The following is a 23,207-nucleotide window of genomic DNA, read 5'->3' on the forward strand; positions in this document are numbered from 1 at the left end:
CTTATTTAATGGCAATTTCCCACCTGAAAGCGTTAAATGGATTCACAGATGTTCAGGACCCGATTGAGTCAACAAATCCTCTGACATGTTCATTTTAATATAGTTTGTTCAGCTGTTATAATTGGGCACTTATATTGGTAAAGATTTTCTAAGGTAACACAACATTACAAGTGTTTTCTCGGTAAAAGAAGAAATTTGACATGTCAATACAAGCAAGAGATGAAAGAAATGTAATCGGTCTAAAAGTGATTGTTTTTAGGTTTGACATGACATGCAACATCGTGCAGAGTCAATAGAGATTACAGAATGTAATTTTAAAGTATCACCCAAGAACCAATTATTCAATGTTAAGTCCAAAGACAAAAAGAGCAAATCGAACTAGGGTTGCTCTATGTTTTTTTTGTTTTGTTTTTTTCAGAATCAGTTTCACAACACACAGAACAAGAGATGTCACTACTTATTCGGAACTTGACCCAACTTGACCTCAGTATCTTCCGACAGGTTGCATTAAATAGCCGGAAGGTGCTAACGAGATTAGCCAATCAGCAATCAGTTGCCAACAGACGATAAGTTTCAATGAAATTGTGTAGTTCATTACAACCAGAATTTTCTTTTAATCTAAAATTAATTACAACATATTGTGTGAAGTAAAAATGAACCTTGTAAAGATTAAGAAAAAACAAATATCAACTGAAAACCTTTTGAAGTTAAAAAAAAGAAAAAAAAGAAACGATCCCCCTTCCCTCAAACAAAAAAATTACTGAAAACAAACAAAAAAGGTGTTAAAACACTTAACATTCTTTGAAAAAGAAAAAAAAGGCATTTTTGCAGTTATTTTCGTTGTAAAAAAAATAGTTTTTTTTTTGCAAGTTTTCTCATCCTAAGTATAAAAAAAAACATTTGAAATTCTTATAAAAAATAACTTTTTATACACTTTTCTTGAAATCGAAAGAAAATTGTTAATTTCTATGTTTTTATCAAAAAAATGATTTATTTGAAAACTTTTCTTAAAAAAAAAAAACCCTTTTATATATTTTACTTGGAAATAATTTTTTTAAATATATTTACACTTGTGTAACTATTGCAAGATTTATTTTCTTTTCTTAAGAGTATCAAATTTGTCCCGAACACAGTATTCAATTCAAGTGATGACCTGCCTGGTACAGGCATTAACGGCTATGGCTCTCTATCAACCTCTCTCCCACGAGGCATCCATGAATTCATTGTTGTTATCATTTTTGATGTTGCCCAAGTGTTCAGACTGTCAACGTAGGTTTCTCGCAGTCGTCCACGTTGCTATCTTTGGGTTATTCTTTTCTGGTTGTCAGAGAGTAGTTTGATGACGCTCAGGTACCATCTGTCTATTGTGGTAATCCTTACTGAGCGAGGTGTTCTGATTCAGAACTCTATTCATGCTGTTTCTCGAATAAAGAATACGAATGTCTTGCCATAGCTTTCTTTACAGTTGTACAAACAGTAGGTTGCAGTTTCTTCCTGTCCGAGCAGTGCCCATACTGGACGATTGTCCTGACCATTGTACCCAGAGGTATTTTCTGCTCAGCACAAGAAAATACGAAACCATAAACAGAATTATTTCTTTTTGCTTCCATATTACTTCAGTCATCTACTGATCAGAACGGAGGTGCTAAGTAGATTCTCGACCATGCCTAACTCCCACAGTCTAGCAAAGGGAAGGAGGCGCCTTACTCTTCCTTTGACACTAGTGCTAGCCAAGAACACACTACATAATAGGGTATATATATGTATCTATGTAACACACCATATAAAGCTCTTAAAGACGTCATATAGAGTATTGTACTCAGATCTGAGCTCAAATCACTAGATATGGCAACTGAAATATAATATTGAGATTTGAAGGAAAATAAAAAAGAACGGTTCAACTTATAAAAAGAGTACAAACAGTTGAATCGGGAAATTAGAAAACATTATTTTTTAAATGCCATTAATTATTTTAAAAGGTTCGATTAAAACTTTTCTTCTTTTTCAAGCAGTTAATCGGCAAGGAAAAGTATAATTAACTACTTTACTAGAGAAAAGAGGAGTTTTAATTGAACCTTTTAAAATAGCTAATGGCATTTCAAAATAATTAATGGCATTTCAAAATAATTAATGGTATTTCTAGCTACAATAGAGATTTGTTTAGTTTAATATTTATTTTCTATCTGAAGATTATTATCAAAGTAGATTTTAAAACTAAATCAATTAACGAATAGAATTTTATTTGCTAATATATATATATATATATATATATATATATATATATATATATATATATATATATATATACTAGCAAAAGTACCCGTCGTTGACTGGGTTCAAAACCAGCCTACAGAAAATGGACTCTGATTTATGTAAATATGATAGGTTATGAAAAGGAAGGGTTGTAAAGAGATAGCTTCGAATTTGGGGGTATCCAAACCAAAGCAAAATATGATGAAAGTAAAAATAAAATAGATAAACCCCATAATTTATTATACCATACCTGTTCACACTGAAACACTTATCACAATATTCTGTGGATCTATATTAAAAAACCTTGTTAAACTTTGTGACATATTTCCATTCTATGGAGGTCAGGCGCGAGTGAACACCCAATAATTTTATTATACCATATTTCTTCAAACTGATATATAATTATCAGAATATACTTATGCAGATAGATATGAAAAGTCTTTATTAAAGTTTGTGCTTATTTCCATTCTATAGAGGCCAGGCGCGAACGCAGACCCCACAATTTTATTATACCATCCTTATTTAAGTTAAAACATACTTATCAAAGTATTATTATGTACATCTATATCAAAAACACGTGTAAACGTTTTCTTTTTTTTTTCCATTTTTTAAATTTTTTTATTTCCATACTTTGTGGACCAGGCACGAACACAGACTACACAATTTTAATGAACCACTGTTCTGCCAGATCAAACATACCCATTCCTGTGTCTCGATACATCTTCTATCATTATATGTGATCAGTTTTCTATAATAGTCAACCATATAGGAACCTATTCGTGACCAGACAGACACACACACACACACACACACACACATTCAGCTTTATATTATAGAAGATATATACCGATTTTACCCACTTATTAAATGAGAATCAACTTCCAATATTTTCATTGTCATAAAAATCTGTGAAAACGTCCATTTTTTTTTTTTTTAAATCAAATCGATTTATTGCTCTAGTCAGGGACCTACAGTGACTTGTTTACAATACATTGTAGTCTAAATTGCCTTGTAGAGAACCTACTGTAGATTTTATAGAATTATTTTCATATAATGGCTTGAATTAAATTTAAAAATGCAAAAGTCAAATATCATGGTTCACTTGTGCTGTTATCAGAAACATTAATTTCGAATGCACCCTGTCTTATCAAAGAACCTACTGTTGATTTCATATATTGGGCCCTTCTGTATGTGCAGTGATATAACTTCTCAAATGCATTTGTGATGTTAGGCTGTATAAGAGTGTTAACTTTGATCAAAATTGGACTGTTCTTTCTTTAATCAGATTTTTTTGTATTTTCGATACTTATTAAAGTATAAATAATCTAAGAACACTCCCAGACACATAAAGTACTTTCTGCAAAATTTCAAAAGCATCGACCCAGCCGTTTTAGTGTGCATAGAGAATACACTCACACAGACAGGCACGCACACAAAATACCTTTTATATGATAAGTAAATCATATATGTATATCTATATATGTGTGGGGAGGTATAACTTTTAAAAAGTTTCAACCTTTAAAAAAATATTTTTAATTCCAAGTCCTTCGCTTGAAAATTCCTATTTTTGTAAGTCAATTCATCGCTTTCAATCACTGCATTAGTTTGCTTCTTAGAATGTACTCTAGTTCGAATATATACCTTAAGATATATTTTAGTATTTCTTGCCAAAAGGCCCAAAATAGCATTGGATCTGCTAAATCGATATTGAATTCTGCGATTTAAGTATAAACTTTTCGATTCATATTGTAATGTAGCCACTGCTTGTCACGCTCGGGACTCACACGTTGTATGCGAACAGTTGCAAGGAAACAAAGATAAGGAAAGAATTTGAGTGATTCTTTTTTTTTTTCAGTGAAACGAAAGACATTTATTTACAGGTATTTTCCAGAATCTATGCCCCCCCCCTCTTTGCCAAACTTTCACAAAAAAACACTGGACTTGCTACAATCACAATACAACAAGTTCCTCCACTCTTTATCTGTGCTTAGCCTAAATCTAAATGCAGATTTCATGAACAAAGGTTCTTTCCTAGAACTGCCTGCCTGTGGAACACTGCTCCACTGGCCTGCTTCCCGGGCGATTACAATATGGTAGCCTTCAAGTCTAATGTAAACAAATTCTTGTTGAGCCATCCTCTTAAATAATCAAAATTCTATCCAATCTACACGATTAACGATTATTACACTACCACCTTACATTCATTAACCCTTATCCTCGAGTGGCCTTCAGACCTGAATAAGTGGTGACTCCCCTGTAAAAAAAAAATATTAAACAAAATAATGCCTTGTCTCTTGTTCAAAAGTCTTTCCGTACTCAAATGTGCTTAACAAGACTCTACCATGTCAAACACGTTATACTCCGTCTTTGTCCGACCATGTTTAGGACAAGTCTTTCCCTATTGCTCTTGGCCTACGTGTGTAACACCTCTCTCTCTCTCTCTCTCTCTCTCTCTGTCCGTCCTTAACACGATCATCAGTTTATTCCTTTTTCCTTGCTGTGACGTCACCTCGCACACGGCTCGGTCATTTGCATACGTTGGCTGTTGCTACCGTTACCATACGTGCGCCCGTGCTTTGTTGCAATATTATTCACATTATTTAAAGGGAAATTAAACTTTTTTTTTATCGATTACATGTTCTCTCCCGCCTGATAATTCTCTCTATATTAAAAACTGCAAGAAAATCACCTTTTATTTTTATAGAAAAAAAACAAACAAACAAAAAAAAATCGCCAGATTTATGCATACCCAGTAATTTCTCTTGAAAAGAACACATATTCTTTTTCCGAACTGATATGCAAATATAAGACACTGGGATGTTGTAAATTTAACGTTAAGTGAGCTAATTTTAACACTAGAGATTTGAAATTGTTTTAAGTCGATGTGACAGATTACAATATCAGTCTGCTTCCAGTGGAACATAGAGAGAAAGCCTCGGTGCTTCTATTTTATACGAACGAAAAAAAATATTGAATTTCAAGTAAAACAACCTTTTCTCCACGTTAAAAAACGATCCTGGTGTCTAACTCTGTCCCGTGGGGAGGCATAGTAAATAGGTATATAATTATCATGTCGCAAATAGTAACATATCTAAAAATTACGAAAAATGATAAGGTAGAAAAATAATTATTAATTAAAAGCTGTTTCCAATAAAGTTTATATGGGGGAATAAATTTTGTCCGACATTTTGAATTACGTTCGTCACGTGACGTAAGCAACAGAACTTAATTATCTTCCCTGTAAACTGTACTCTTTTTAGGAAGCGTAAATATAGTGATTTTGTTTCCTTTCACAAATTTCTTTTTTCATTAATAATGATTTTTCTACCTTATCGTTTTTCGTAATTTTTGGATATGTTACTATTTGAGACCCGACAATTACGTAGGTATCGTTCGTTTCACTTTAAATTCAATTTTTATTTTGTCGTTTGTATAATATAGATGCGCCAACGCATTTACTGACCTGAAGATAAACCAGTCCATATTTTCCTGTGGCCAAATGATATCCAGCAGCCATACTAACAGCACTTCCCTCATTTGCGGTAATGATGTGTTTTTCACGGGGCGTGTTGACCATGACATAAGCGCAAAAATCTGAAAAAGAAAAAAAAAAAAAAAATGAAACAATAAAAATAAGATTCGCATTTAACATCACTTAATTTCTTGCATCCAATCTTTTAATCAATAAAAGAAAATAAGTCAGTTCATTTTTTTTTTCATCGAGTGTTTTGTTGATACGAATTAGATACTTTTTTTTTTTTTTTTTACTTGGGAGACACCACTTGTCAAGGCCCGAAGGCCACTCGAGGATAAGGGTTAATGAATGATACTTGAATCTCTATCAATAAAAAGATTTGAACTTCTTTCAACTATGTTCTTACAAAGCTCTTTGATGTTGCTAGTCTCAGTCTTTTTTTAGAAATACTATGGAATGCTTTCTTAAGAATTGTTTGATATGTTCCCTGCTTCCTTTTTTCATTGGTCTAGCGGCCTTCATCAATTTGATGTTATGATACCCAATTGTAATACAGCTTCTTATTCCAGCAGATTCTTTCCAAGAACTGCAAGGTTGTTGAACTCTTTCCCTGTTGACTGTTTTCCTCTTACCTACAGCTTTTATCTTTTCAAAATCAATAATCATCTTTCGTCTTTGTTAGCTCCTTACATCAAGTAACTTCTTGTTTGTGATCGTGTCGGGTCTCTTCAACAGATTTGTTCACGATATTCTGGTCGCTTCAACGGAGTTGTTCAGGGTCGTGTCATGTCATTTCAACGGAGGTATTCGTGATTGTCTGGTCGCTTCAACAGAGTTGTTCACGATCGTCTGGTCGCTTTGACAGAGTTGTTCACGATCGTCTGGGCGCTTCGACAGAGTTGTTCATGATCGTCTGGGCGCTTCGACAGAGTTGTTCATGATCGTCTGGGCGCTTCGACAGAGTTGTTCAGGATCGTATCGTGTCATTTCAACGGAGATGTTCAGGATTGTATCGACGGAGTTGTTCAGTATCGTGAAGGTTGTGTAAATGGAATTGTTTGGAACCGTGCCGGATCACGTGAACAGATTTGTTTGATACTGTGTCGGGTCGTATCGATGGTATTTTACGTGTTGAGACATGTGGAAGCGTTCCGTTTACATTTATTGTCCAGTTGACTTAACGGTTGTCACAATCGTACTGCTGCATATGATAATTTTTTTCGTCTCTCTTCCCTCATGAAGCCACAATAAGTCAGGTGAGAGACACTCAGATGGAAGATCTAAAGGTGCCTTTTTCAATCACGACACTTGGCATTTGTATTTGAAAAGGGGGCGGAGAGGTCTACAACAACAAATAATTATAGTTTTCTAAGAATTTTGGTTCCATCAAAAATTTAATAGCCCAAGAATACCGTACTAATAAAATTTAACTTTCACAAACATTTAAAAAAAAAAAAAAAAAAAAAAAAGACAACAAATTTTATTATTTTGGAGAAACAACAAAAAAACAAATGTGAAGAACATTGCCAGGCAATATCGAATAAGTATAACTAGTATATATATATATATATATATATATATATATATATATATATATATATATATATATATATATATATATATAGATAGATGTTGTTTTGTTTTGGTTTTAGCGATATGTTTTGAATGAGTTCACTTATTTACGAAAGTGCATTTTTACCTAAATGCGAGTTGGGAATAATTTTCCCTTTTAACCAATTTGGTACCCCCACATGGGGAGCGGTATAACTACTTCATTTATTCGCATAACTACTTCATTTATTCGCATAAATTAATAAATTAAATAAACATGAATATACATAAACGATCACATACATATATGTATATGTATATATATATATATGTATATATATATATGTATATATGTATATGTATGTGCATTGTTGTGTGCACATATGTATATTTATATGTATAAAAAAAAAAAAAAAAAAGAGAACGACCACCTAAACCCACTAACCTAGTTCTAAAACAGATCCTTTGTTTGATAAAATGCATGCCCATTGGCTGGTAGGAAGGGGCACGGTGGATACTAGAAAGCTGATTGGCCAACTAGAAATCCTCAACATATATAAAAACAAGAAGCAACGACAGAATTCGCGCATAAGCCTGACGAATCCTATAGTTGGATGAAACGCGGAATATTCAGTGTAGCTTAATCGCCATATATATTTTATAAATTACTATATATATATATATATATATATATATATATATATATATATATTATTTTTATTCTTTTTCAAATGTAATTATATATATATATATATATATATATATATATATATATATATATATATAAAAGAAACTTTGTCCCTCTGTTCTCCATATAAATGATTATGGCCACACCGAATGATGCTTAAGATAGTGAAAGAGATATATATCTTTTTCATCCAGAATCTAATTGTTTGCTTAAAAGTTTCAAAATGTTCAATTCATTTCTCCATTTCAATTTAACACAATAGCAACACCCAATCTTTTTTTTTTTTTTATGCTGCTTACCTATATGCAATCACGGTTGTACACTTAACTAATTTGCATATCGTTCTATGAAAAGGACATTTTATCAATTAAGTATTTGTTATTATTTCTTAATCAAACAATTGTTTGGATTTTAATATGGCAAATAGTTCTGTTTCAGACTATTGTTTTATTTCGTGGACAAATATTTAGCAATTGTATCGAAATGTTTCTGTTCGACGTTTTCTATAAGGCGGCGACCCTAATTTTCAACAAGTTACGTCCTATTTCTAAATTGTAAGTTAACACGCACGCACGCCCACACTATTACTCACTCAGGCAAACTGATTTCCTCTTTCTTTTCCTTTCTTTATGATCACATTTAAAACAAATAAATTTGTATCGAAATCACCAAAAATGTTAATGTTTATCTTTCGATATTGTTACTTTCATCGCAAGCGCTCGTCTGAGGTTCAATCTATGATCCCCTCTTTGGCAAACCTTCACAAAAAAACACTCGTCAAGCTACAACCACTATCAACAATTTCCCCCACTCTTTATCTGTATCTAAATCTAAATACAAATTCCATGAACAAAGCTTTATTTATAGAATTGTCCGGCCGTGGAACTGTTACACTAACCTACTTTCCAGCTGACTACAACAGCTGACTACAACATGGTCGTCTTCAAATCTAATGTAAATAAGTTCTTGTTGAGCCATCCCATTAAATAATCAAAATATACCCAATTTCCACGACTAACGAGTACTACACCGTTATCCCAGTGACCATTAACCCTTATCCTCAAGTAGTTTTCGAGCCTTGATAAATGCTGACTCCTTTGTAAAAAAATAAATAAATAACTGAGAAAATGTTTGTTTCGTATTTCCAACAAAATGTTCATTTGTATCGGATTCTTGTTCTCATCTTGAGTGTTATTCACACAACGTTTCGTCCGATGTAACATCCAACCTTCTTCAGATCTACCTTGTTGAGTTCAGGAATCCTATCAAACGCGGGGATCTGGAAACCTTCATTTACTCTGTCGGGGTAGTATGTTCTCATTCCGTCAGCCACGATTGGGTGGAAGTCTTAAGTAATTCGTCTGCACTAAGGATTGAACCTTCAACTTTTACAAGTTTCGCTTAGTAATTTCTAATGTGAACTATTCACGCATGCACATTTGTGAAACAGCAAACAAATAAAAATCCGACCACACTCACGTACCAGTTTTTCAATTTTGACTCCTTAGCAACCCTTTTTTCCGATGAAAATGGGTAAGAAAGTTTTCCACATGTCTGAACCAAATTTCAAGTCTGTAGATCAAAATTTCGTTTAGTATATAGGTTGAGAAGTGTCCTCGCGCCAGCGAAACTACGGTATGTGAATGACTATATATATATAAGAGTAGGTAGTAGTTTGCTTGAAGCATTGTTGGTAAAGAAATATATAAAAGTGGATTCTACTTTTGTCTTTTGAAAAAGAGAGGTCCCTTTCTCTCGAAATTAATCAAAGTTCCATACAACTCACGGACTTTACATACACCGGACATACTAGCGACTTGGTTACAAATAATTATACATTGAGGTGAGGAAAGATAGACGAATAAAGGCTAGACACTCCTCTACTCAAGCACACCCGTCTACATTTGTTTGTTTTTCTTCCTTTACTTTCATAATTTCGACCTTTCCCCCGCATTGTCTTTGGCTTTTTAAAAAAATTCTCTCTCTCTCTCTCTCTATATATATATATATATATATATATATATATATATATATATATATATATATATACTAGAAGATATATATATATATACATATATATATATATATATATATATATATATATATATACTAGAAGATATATCCGAATATATATATATATATATATATATATATATATATATATATATATATATATATATATATATATATATATATATATATATATACTAGAAGATATATCCGAATATATATATATATATATATATATATACTAGAAGATATATCCGAATATATATATATATATATATACTAGAAGATATATCCGAATATATATATATATATATATATATATATACTAGAAGATATATCCGAATATATATATATATATATATATATATATACTAGAAGATATACCCGGTGTTGCCAGGTATGTAACGTTATATTCCTTTAAAAAAAAGTGTTTTTTTTTTAAAGAAACTGACGAATGATCATGCGAGTATTATGTTTTTTTCTAAACAGTTCACTCCTTGTAGATAAAAGAAAATACTCGAACCGAAATTGAAAACAATGAGTGAAGTACGATAACCATTAGACCAGCTTGACACAGTCTTTAAAAAGTAAAAACATAAGAACATATTACATGTAGAAAGTTTATATATATATATATATATATATATATATATATATATATATATATATATATATATATATAAACGGCTATATGTAAATGGGTCTGTCTCCATATTTTCAAACTATCTCCTCCAAAATTAAAAGTCGCAAAGCAGAGCTAGGGGCCTCAAATGATTGGATTTTTTTACGGGCCATTCTTTTATGGGTCTTTAGCCGGTTAAAATAGTTTTCAAGGCGTCAAAAACGGGTCAAAATTGAAAAAAAAAATCGTTAAACATTCTGTACATTCATCTTAGTTTATTTTTAATTTTTAATCAGTTTATATGCATGTCACATTGGTACAGTGGTAACGTCACCAGCTTTGAATGCTATAGTTTTGGTTTCGATTCTAGCTGATGGCACCCAAATGATTTTTATTTTACTTTGGAAATCACGACTCTATAATAATATATACGAAATCTGGACAAATTAAAATATATTCCCGCTAGTATATATATATTTGATTGTACATATACATAAACATGTACTGATTCAATAAAGTGAATGACCGTTTCCACCATTATATCTTAAGTTACTTCAGTTCGTGTCTATTTGTTGTATCTCTGCTTTGTTCTGCCTTCTATAAACCTAAATTTCGTATATATACATATTTTTTATATGTGTTTTCTGGGTTAGTTACAAATCAGTTCACTTAGACGTGTTTATTTTTTTCTTTCGTTCAATTTTCGATGATTCTTTGGCCAAGCGAAACCGTTAGTACTGATGGAAGGTGTACCATGTCGGAGTGAAAGTGATGACTTACTACCCACTCTGCTTACCTTTCAGTAACGAATCTGGAACACCACAGAAAAAGTCTATATCAATTTTCCGTAAAATGTTGTAAAATTCTGCTGGATCCAAGAAATCTCGTACGAGTTCTGTGAGCATACCGGCCTCCTGGTTACGGGCATGTTGTTCAAGGACTTGCTGAAAAATGAAAACAGAAAGCAAGATTATAAAAGAAATTGGATCATTCACTTTTCTAGAGTAAAAATAAGTAAATTCCTCAAAGAAACTTTAATCCTTTCCTATAAAACTGCAATTCATAGATTTTATAGAATTGCACTAATAATTGCACTAGCAATCTCGTCTGGAGAGCTGGCCACTAGAAGGAGACCAACCGGACAGTCACAGCTATGGTGTTGTGATGTTGTAAAATGCGATGTAAAGGCTGTGGACATGAACCCAGAGTCCTGAAAGAGCTTGGCAGCCAATTAATCCAAATGAAGAGGAACCATGACCAAACAACTGAAGTTTGCAGAGGAAAAGCTGACATAAGATGCTATGGAGAAGCAGATCCGCAGAAAACAAAGAGATAGACAAAGGACAGAGAACACATATGCGACCTCTGCAACAGAAAATGTCACTTTCACATCAACTTTTAAACGCACAGTCGTTGGTGCTCCAATCACAGAAAACTGGGGTGCTAGTGATCAACCCTAACAGAAGCCTGTGATATAACGGTAAAAGTGGTTTACAAAAAAAAACAAAAAATTAGAAAAACATCTATTTTTATGTTGAGAAGAATCTCAAATAATTAATGAACATTCAATTTAATATTTTGAAAAAAAAAAAAAAAGATTAGCACATGGTTAAAGCCATATGACAGTGGGTTATGAATATACTTTTCATTATTTTGACTCGAATATATATCCATTGATATCTTATATGTTTTAGATAGTGATTGATTAACTGTGTCTGATTGTGTTGGATATATACTCGAGAGTGAAAAGAATATTCTCTATTCATAGGCCTAGTTATGAGAGACAGGAGAGGTTTATGTACAGGAAAATTATCCAAAGATCAGCGATTTTTAGTTTTGGTTTTGTTTTTTTGTTTTTTTTTTTTTGCTTAAAAAAAAACAAAAACAAAAGTAGTGTCAAGTATGTGGAGTTGAAACAAAAACAAAATGAAAATGACATTTCAGTCAAATCGAAAATTAAGCAAAATAATGATAACAGCACATCTAATAAACGTCACCAATTGTGTGAAAATGTAATGTCCTATCAGTATTTTGTTTGATTTTCGATTTTGGGGCGATTATCGAGGCTCCAATTTGTTATAATAATACCTCCATTTTTTCCCATGCTAACTGGATGGATTTTAACACTACTTAGTAAAAGTTAGTTAAGACACACGAAACTTATCAAAGTAAGTAAAAGAGTAACAGCTTGCCTTTGGTAACATTTATTTGTTGGATATTTATTTATTTATTTTTTTTTTTGTGTACACCCTTTTTTGGTTTGTTGGTTCTTTTTAAAAATGCCCGAAAATTCTATATTGTAAATCAGATGAACTGTGTGTGTGTGTGTGTGTGTGTGTGTGTGCTATGTAATAGGTGATTTTGACTCCATACTATTAAGTGTGTATGTGTGCGTTCGGATGAATAACTATACGTTTATATAAGAAAAAAAAAAAACTAGACGTTTGTCAGTAGTAGTAGTAGTAGTAGTAGTATCAGCACAGTGTACAATAATGAATTAAAGAGGTAATTAACTCCAGACAAAAACATATTTATACAAAGAAGAAACGTTAAATGGAAAACGAGAATCCAGCTGTTGCATGCAGTTGACACCGGTGCGTAATAACCTTAGCGAATCTTTTTCAAAGACTGATTAAACTATGATTAGTTTTCTAGTTATTTTATTTGTCTCTTTTCCAGAAGGTTAGGCACAAGGGTCAGATAAAAATGTTTCTGTGGGACGAACCGGGTTCGAACTTGGCGTATCCAGGTTTTCAGTCAGTGTTGTTAACCACTTAGCCACCGTCACCTTCATAGGGAATCTTAGGCTCGAAAATGAGATTGTGAAAATTATTAGGCATAATTCAATCTCAACACTGCACGTATTTTGCGTGATATTTTCTTCTATAATATAAATCTCACCTGTCTGTCTGAATACATGTATGTTTGTATATCTGCCTAAAACTTTCTACGGGGGCGACGGATTTTCATGAGATCGGTATCATTTTGAAGCTCGGCCCTTCGGACAACAAATATCGAAAAATTGGCCAAAAACATTAATTCCTTCACCCTCAACTGGCCAGTTTTCTACAATAAGGAGGTCGATTTTTTTGCGAGACATTTTTGCAAGTCATCGTATCGGTTGGATTGACATGTCTATGGAGACTTCAATGTTCACAATGTGGAATGGTTAGCCCACTCAAACAAGGCAGATGATGAGGGGAGGTTCTGTCATGATTTCTCCATTGCTTATGACCTCACTCAGATTGTTCATGAACCCATTTGTATGCCCGACACTGACAGCCAGTATCCAAGTCTCCTAGATCTTTTCCTCACAACTTGCTCTGAGCTTTGTTCATCTTCTATTCTGTCTCCACTGGGATCTTCTGACCACACGGTTGTATAAACGAAATGTAATAAGTCCACAGATGTATCTCTCCATCGTACGGTATATCGATACACTATGGCTGACTAGGATAGCTTCCATACAGTTATATCAGATCTAACTCTGTGTTACATGTTTAAAAAGGAGGTGTCCTCTATAGTATCAGACCTGACAGAATGGTTAATTGTAGGTATAGACTGTTTCATTCTCTCAAAAAAATTCCAGCAAAAACCTAACAGTCAGCCGTGGTTCTCTCCAGAATGTGCTGCTGCCACTGTGCACAGAAATCACTTTTTCCATTGCTTCCAATGAAATAGATGTATTAAGACTAATACCACTTTTAGGACTGCCAGCAACCACTGTAAGAGAGTAATAAAGGAGGCAAGAGAGTTGTATGCTCAGTCCATCAAGTCCAAAGTAGCTGAGCAGTGGGTTGGATCCCACCAGTTTTGGCAAATAGGGAACAGGATACTAAACAGAAGTGTGTGTTCTATTCCAACTATCATCAATGGACCGGAAGTAATCTCGTCAGCATCAGACAAAGTCAAACTCTTTGCCAAGAACTTTGCAGCTAATTCTACCCTATGCAACTAAGGCTGCCAACTCCCTGTATTTCCTCCTGTATAAAAACACTATGCCATATACAAATATTTGTGCATGATGTTGCCAAGCTAATCAAAAACCTTGATTTCAGTAAAGCAACGGGCCCTGACAGCAGATGTAAGACATCAGGTTTTCTTTCACTTTTTTTTCCCGCCTTTGCGTCACAGGTTCGAGCCTGCCTGCTTACTACCACGTTTTTTTTTTTTTTTTCAACACACACCTTCAAACACCCGGGCAACGCCGGGCACCCAGGCAAGCATACCTATATAGGAAACAAGCATTGACTAACTCAGCTTTAATATATTACTAATGTATGTGGTGGTGGGAGGGTGTACTTCCACCGGACCATCTGAAAAATGTTGAATAGCTAATGTGACAGCAAGTTCTCAGAACATATACTAAAAAAACAAAAAAACAGTTGGAAATAAGCCATACATCATCAACTATGACTATGCAATCTCTATAGCTCCATACCTAGAAAAACAGAGCTGTCAAACCTGATATAGAGAAATAGGACAAAAGGAAGAAAGTAGCAACCTTAGTTGTAGTCAGTGTTCATAATGATATTGGCATTAACAGAGCTGACAGGGAGAAGATAACGAAATACCAAGGTCTTATACATAAGATATCAAAAAAAATTGGAATCTGAGGAAGATCTCCATAATTACAGCAATTATAAGAGGCACTGGGCTTATTGAAAGAGAATTTCAAAAGTTACCTGGCAAATATACCCGATGAACCAAGTGAAAGAGAGATACCAACAATTGCACTTAAAGGAATGGTTAGAATCTTAAAAGATCTCTTGGTGTGTGTGTGTGTGTGTGTGTGTGTGTGTGTGTGTGTGTGTGTGTGTGTGTGTGTGTGTGTGTGTGTTTGAAACGGCTCTAACCCTATTCCGATTTTCCTGGCTTCCTTAAAAGGAGGAAGTTCCATGGGAGTATGAAATTCACAGGCGGTTCCCAGTCGCATGTTAGTTAGGGTGTCTGAAATCTAGTAGGATGCCCCATGCTCGACAAAAACAAAAAGATAAGAAAAAAAGTTTCTAAAAGTTTTGATTTTTTTATTACAATGATTCTATGTTTCTGATTTTTTTTAAGATAAGGATTGATTATTTGTATTATTGGGATTCTTTGGACTATTGTTCTCATCTTGAGTGTTATTCGCACAACGTTTCAGTCTATGTAACTTCCGGCCTTCATCAGGTGTATCTTGTCGAACTCTGGAATATTTCTGTCAAACACCGGTAAAATTCAGTTGTAAGTTACACTCTTTTGGAGGTTGAAGGTACAATCCTCAGTGGGACACTCAAAAATACAATTAAGAATTATTTAAGACTTCTACTCAGTCATGGCTGATGGAACAAAAGCATGCTATCCTCGTGGATTGAATAAACCTTCCATTTGAAATTCAGTGCAGATTCCTGAATTTGACAGCAATATTCCCGAGTTGAACAAGACGTCAGAGGTTACATCAACTGAAACGTTGTGTGTGTGAAACGGTACTAATCCTATTTAGGTATAACCAGCTTCCTCCGAAGGAAGAAATTCCATGGGAGTATGAAATTCTAAAGGGGTCCCCAGTCGCATATTAGTTAGGATGTCTGAAATAGTGGAACAATGTCTGGCATCTAGTAGGATGCCCCATGCTCGGCAAAAACAAAAGGATAAGAAAAAAAAGTGAAGCATGCATGAACCCCCCCCCGTGAGTGCACAGTGAACGAAGCATAAAAAAATGACTAAGTTCAGCATTTACCCTAATCCCCTCCCATTTAGCCCCCAAAGTCCCCAGGAGACGTCAAATACCGGTGAAAATGAACAAACGGTGTAGTTTTAGACCTTAATATATGTAAATTTGAGTTCTGCATCATGCAAAAAAAAAAAAAAAAGAAATGACTAACTCCATCATTTGTCCCCCCCCCACCATTTAGCCCCAAAATTCCCCAAGGCCTTAATATATTTAGTCCCCAAAATGGCGTGTTTTTATAAGCTGAACAAAACATTTTACAACACAACGTTCGCTAATAGGGCAGAATTGCCAAATCAACGAGCACATGTTAACAGCGAAATAGGTCAACTGAATTGAGGTCAATCGATTCGCCATCATAACTGATTATTTAATAGTTTTAAAGGTATGATTTATCATATCAGCCCCTTCCACCTCGTTTAATTTTGATTTCTTTAAAATATGCTTCAAGTTATTTTTTTTTAATTATTTATGCTTCAAGTTATTTTTTTAATTATGTTTCAAGTTATTTTTTTTTTATTTCTTTAAACTTATGCTTCAAATTATTATTATTTTTTTTTTAATTATGCCGCAAGCTCTCTATATCTTCACCTATGTTTTGTATATGTGTAGCAGCACGATTAGAATAAGCATACGGTTAACGTAGGGGAAAATTCCATTAGAAGTAACAAGGCCGCTAGCCATTAGTCACGTGCTCTTGTGTAATGAACGAATGCGTGAATGTAGGATTGACATGAAATTCTTAAAGATAAACTAAAATGACCGAAAAATTGGCTGAAATGACTTAAATAAATAAAAAGTAAATGACTTAGAATGACTTTAATGCCCTTAAGAATGACTTGAATGCTTAAAAAATAATTGGAATCCTTCAAAAACAACCTGAATGATCTAGAGAATGACTTGAATGGCTTTGAGACTGACTGGTTGTAAAGTGGGTGATCATTTTACATTAAATTAATACAGAAAAGTGATCCCCCACTTTATATCACAAAGTTACAAACATAATTACAACATGTAGTAAGAACAGATACTACCCTTTAATCTTGGCCAAAAGGCCAAGAACAGGGTATTCATTTGCTCCCCTACCGAGCAAATTAGGCACAAGGCCGATTTTTAATGTGAGGAGTGAAGGAGAAATGGGGGCCAACTCCCCGGGGAGTAGGGGAGCTGGATAGTGACAATTGGTATGAAGGGTTGCCCCTACATTGACCAAGGTCTGATATGTGGGGTCGCCCTCACATATGGTCTTTGCTTGCAGTATCTGCCTGAACAGATACTACACTTTGATCTTGTTTATATAGTTTATTTCTGTAATGAAAACATTTTACTATTAAATAATGAGAAATTCAAAAAATAAAAGCAAAAAATTATCATTTGTAAACAAACTTAGGCACAAGGCCATACAAGAAGTGGGATGGGGAGGGGAGTGTTGCAGGGTCTTTGTAACTAAAGTGAAAATGGAGTCTTTGGTGACTTTACTCTTGACTGGCAAGATTTACCACAATGCCTCATTCACTTTAAACTAACTAATGAAAACCCCAGCGTTTTTGCAAAAAAGAATATATTTACAATTTCTGTGTGTGTGTGTGTGTGTGTGTGTGTGTGTAATTTTTTTTTTTTTTTAATGTGTGTGTGTGTGTAAAATTTTTTTTTTTTAAATGTGTGTGTGTGTGCGTGTGAAAAAAGTTCAATTCATTGGAAAATAAAAGGTTCTTGAATTTGGAAGAGAAACAGTTCGTGTTGGGGAGTGGGGAATCTAGAAAAAATATACAAAAAATAAAATTGCCTAGTGCATTGTTAGTAAGGTCCCTCCCTGGGCTAATCTAGAAAGTTAGATCACCTACTGTTTTCCTGGGCACCGAAAACAAGCAGGAAGATCCCTAGTGGGGATTGGGAAGAATTCTTATCGGGTGTAACACTTTGATCTTGGCCAAAAAGCCAAGAAAAAGCTTAAAAAGCTAAGAACAGCATCTATTAACAACAGACCTTTGATCTTAACCAAAAAGGCCAAGCACAAAAGTGTTACAGACTGACCGACGGCCGACAGAGTGACTTATAGAGTCACTTGCACGCGACTAAAAAGACTAGAGTTATGATTACATAGTTGGACATGAAGTAATGGGAGGATGTACCCGGTAAGAAAAAAGATCGATTCTGTTTCTTTTCGTGTATGATGCCAATGTGACCAGAGGTCTTTTTCGACGTTCTATAACAGTTTGGGGGTGGGTCGAGAAATTGCAGTTCACCTGGATGTGCATTGATGTAAATTGCTGGAAAGAACACCAAAACCTCAGAATCAAAATAATGGTATGTATTGTTTATTATTATTTCTCTGGTCACATTCCGTATCTGGAAGTTGTTATTGCCAATTTTATGCTGATAGGCGGATCATAACAAATGACCATAGGCTATCTATCTTGCCTTTGAAATCCGCCCCCTACTCTGTTTCTCCGACTGTACCAACATGCAGAAATTTAAATGTAATGTGAGCAAACATTTTGCTGCAAAACTTCCCACTTAGCATGCCTCTATAATTCTGGTTCCTAATCACAGTAATTTAATATCAATGACAATATGCCTTGTTTTAAGTGAAATAATTTTTTTTTTAAATTAATTATGTAATAATTAAATTATGGGAGGTGATGGTAGCCAACAACACGGGCTGAACAGACCTATTATTCCTAAGCAAAACTAGAATTGGACCAACTATTTCCCTAAATGAGTTCGTAGTTAAAGGATACTCTAACTTAACTTCCAAATCTGACCCCCAAAATACCCATGGACATGGAATATGTGCTCACATTAAAGATAGCTTTCCATGTGGTAGGGACATCTCCAGAGAAGATCCTAACTTACCCTATATGTGCTTCCAGGTTGCACTTGCTCACACTACTGCATTTATATTTGCTATCTATCGCCCCCAAAACAGCGGAGTTATTATCTTTAAAAGCATATCTGAGAAAATTGACCACATCCTGTTTGCTCATCCTTCAGCAAACATTTACGTCTATGGAGACTTCAATGTTCACAATGTGGAATGGTTAGCCCACTCAAACAAGACAGATGATGAGGGAGGGGTGCTGCCACGAGTTCTCCATTGCTTATGACCTCACTCAGATTGTTCATGAACCCATTCGTGTGCCCGACACTGACGGCCAGTATCCAAGTCTCCTAGATCTTTTCCTCACAACTTGCTCTGAGCTTTGTTCATCTTCTATTCTGTCTCCACTGGGATCTTCTGACCACACGGTTGTATCAGTTAAGATAAAAACGAAATGTAATAAGTCCACAGATGTATCTCTCCATCGTACGGTATATCGATACACTATGGCTGACTAGGATAGCTTCCATACATTTATATCAGATCTACCTCTGTGTTACATGTTTAAAAAGGATGTGTCCTCTATAGTATCAGACCTGACAGAATGGTTAATTGTAGGTATAGACTGTTTCATTCTCTCGAAAAAATTCCAGCAAAAACCTAACAGTCAGCCGTGGTTCTCTCCAGAATGTGCTGCTGCCACTGTGCACAGAAATCACTTTTTCCATTGCTTCCAATGAAATAGATGTATTAAGACTAATACCACTTTTAGGACTGCCAGCAACCACTGTAAGAGAGTAATAAAGAAGGCAAGAGAGTTGTATGCTCAGTCCATCAAGTCCAAAGTAGCTGAGCAGCGGGTTGGATCCCACCAGTTTTGGCAAATAGGGAACAGGATACTAAACAGAAGTGTGTGTTCTATTCCAACTATCATCAATGGACCTGAGGTAATCTCGTCAGCATCAGACAAAGTCAAACTCTTTGCCAAGAACTTTGCAGCTAATTCTACCCTATGCAACTAAGGCCGCCAACCCCCTGTATTTCCTCCTGTATAAAAACACTATGCCATATACAAATATTTGTGCATGATGTTGCCAAGCTAATCAAAAACCTTGATTTCAGTAAAGCAACGGGCCCTGACAGCATTCCTATTATAGTACTAAAAAGCCTTCAACCAGAACTAGCACCCATACTTACAAAGCTGTTTAAGCATTGTCTTAAGGAGAATTGCTTCCCAACACCCTGGAAAATCTTGTCAGTATCTCCTGTATTTAAGAATTCAGGTGATCGGTCATCTCCCTCCCAGTACAAACCAATAAGTCTCCTGTGCATCATGTGTAAGTTGCTGGAATCTGTTAAATAGAGAAGTAGTCAACCACCTCCGCAAAAATAAACTTCTTAGTGACATACAATATGATTTCCGTTCTGCTAGATCCACAGCAGATGTGCTTACGGTTATATCTCATAGGATTAGCAAATATCTTGACGAAGGTTTCCTTTCTAGGGCAGTTGCTCTTGACATAAAGGTCTACTTCACAAGATCTCCAGTAACGGTATTGCTGGAAATGTTTTCTCAATTATTAAATCATTTCTCTCTGATAGGCTCATAAGAGTAGTTGTTGATGGGCAGAAATCAGAAGCTCACAGTATTAATGCTGGAGTCCCTCAAGGATCCATCCTGGGCCCAACTCTCTTCCTAATCTATATCAATGATCTTCCAAATCACATCCTTAGATCATTCATTCAACACTATCATCTATGGCAGCACATCAAAGGCCGTAAACGACCAAGTTCTCTCTGATTCCCTCTCCTCTAACCATGAGCATGTGATTCAATGGGGAAAGAGGTGGCTGGTTACTTTTAATGCATCTAAAACCAAGCTTTTGTCTTTACATCATCAACGCTCTGATCCCCAGCTGGCATCAATTGGAATGAATTGCTCTCATCTTGGGGAGGTTCCATGTTTTGACAAGCTCCTTGGCTTAACCATTACTCCTGATCTGAAATGGAACATGTACATCAAATTTGTTGCCAAGGTCATTGGGAAAATGGTGAGATCCTTCTATCGATCCAGTAGATATCTCACTGCTGATGCAATTCTCTACCTATATAAGAGCCAGGTACGTTCAAGGATGAAATACTGTTGCCGCATCTGGGTAGGAGCTGCTAGAAAGACCTTACCTTGTCTTGACAGTGTTCAAAATATACTTCATAACCTAGTGGGGGATGCCCTTTTCTCTTCGCTGCAACTTCTTTCTCACAGAAGAGACGTTGCGAGCCTGTCTCTTCTTTATCGTTATTTTCATAGCAAGTGCTCTTCTGAGCTCCAATCTATGGTCCCCCCCTCGCCAAACTTACACGAGAAACACTCCTCTAGCTGAGAACACTATCAATAATTTCCCCCACTCTTTACCTGTGCCTAAACCTAATCGTAGATTCCATGAACAAAGCTTCTTTCTTAGAACTGCACAGCTGTGGAACTCTCTTCATTTTGCCGGCTGACTATAATAAGGTCGTCTTCAAGTCCAACAAGTTCTTTATGATCCATTCCCTTTAAGTAATCCAATTTATCAAATTTCCACTAACAATTACTATGGCATTATCCCATTGACTACTGTACACTCATTAACCCTTATCCTCGAGTGGCCTCTGGCCTTGATAAGTGGTGACTCCTTTGTAAAAAAAAAAAAAAAAAGTTCGAAACAACAGAAACACTTCTACTTCAGACGTTGGCAACCTTTACTTGGTGCCTCCTGTAAGTATCCAATGTTTTTTGAGAAAGAATTCTGACTAGAAAGATATCGGAAAAACCAATGACAACGTCTGATTGATATTAAACGAATAACTGAACTAGCGATAATTAATTGGAATAAATAGTCCTAACATGCATTCGTTGCCACTTGTCACACTTAAACATCATATGCACTACACTAAACAACAAGTCCATACGTTTCTGTGGCATTTTTTCCCAAGTTTATAAAACAGAATTTAATTGCATATCGTCCTTCTAACATGTCCTCGCGTCCAGATTGAGTTTTTTTTTTTTTTTGTAATTCACCAGCTGTGACAATCAGGTTTTAGTAAGGTGCATTCCAATTCCTGCTGTAGCTGTTCATTCGAATCTGAAATCATATAAAATTGATCAGTCATCTAAGATGTATAGCAATAACATATTGAATTTTCAAGAGTCTGCGACAAATTTAAATGCTTGTACAAAGAATGTCTGGAAACTTATTAAAGGCACCTCGTAGAATACTAAAACTTTAATAGTAACCATTGGTGCTACCAGATCAGGCTGTCTGAAGATATTGGCTTCTCGAGATGAAATGCACCTAACATTGAAGCTTTTTGTTTTTCTTCTTCCTTTTGCAAAACTTAATTATGTTCTGCAAAATCAAAAACAACAACCCACCTTTTCCCTCTTTTCCTTCTTCCCATTTTCTCTTTCTCTTTCTATCTCCTCCACTTCCTGACTGGTTTCCTAACCTAAAATGTACCAAACATTAATACTGTAACCCTTTTCCCTCTCCCATTGCAAAACTCATTCATGTTCTGCAGAGCAGGGGACGAAAACGATAAAATCCACTATAAAACAACCAATCCAAGCTAGCAATTGAAGATACAAAGAGCTTGAAGAATAAAAACCTTCTACAAAATAACTGGATGCAACATGAATACTGTTTCCAAAATAACTGGATTCGGCATTAAATAACCCAAAAAGGGTTGATATGCCGTAAAACAAAACAACCAAACCAATATATATAGTAACAATGGCGAGATTTGACAATACAATGAAATACAATGACATTCATCACGAACCAATTTATCTGGTTAAAATCTGAATGTATTTGCTTATCCTCCCCTTTCTTTTCCCTCCCCCTTTTCCCTTTCTTTTCTCTTCAATTGCATTTTTTCTTCTTTTCTTTTTGCTCTACCTCTCACTAAATATGTTCCATTATTCATGTTTTTGTCAGAGTAAATAACGTATTTTACTCTTGGCCTTTATATGTCTCTTCAAAGATAATATATTAAACAAACCGAAACATCATATAAATTGAAGCCATCTAATATACATGA

General features: G+C 34.9%; 1 protein-coding gene across 4 annotated transcripts in view; it reads right to left on the reverse strand.

The window, feature by feature from the left end:
- Positions 1–23,207, reverse strand: part of LOC145260476 (phosphonopyruvate decarboxylase-like) — a 187,750-nt gene that overhangs the window by 43,384 nt on the left and 121,159 nt on the right. For all 4 annotated transcript variants that reach the window (XM_080118580.1, XM_080118581.1, XM_080118579.1 and 1 more), the window contains 2 exons: positions 11,396–11,543; positions 5,717–5,847 (listed from right to left, as the gene is read on the reverse strand). In XM_080118580.1, the coding sequence (XP_079974706.1) occupies positions 5,717–5,847; positions 11,396–11,543 (279 nt within the window). The remainder of the gene's footprint in view (positions 1–5,716; positions 5,848–11,395; positions 11,544–23,207) is intronic.

Source organism: Euprymna scolopes, chromosome 36 (genome assembly GCF_053919585.1).
Source record: "Euprymna scolopes isolate OS-2025 chromosome 36, ASM5391958v1, whole genome shotgun sequence".
Lineage (NCBI taxonomy): Eukaryota > Metazoa > Mollusca > Cephalopoda > Sepiida > Sepiolidae > Euprymna > Euprymna scolopes.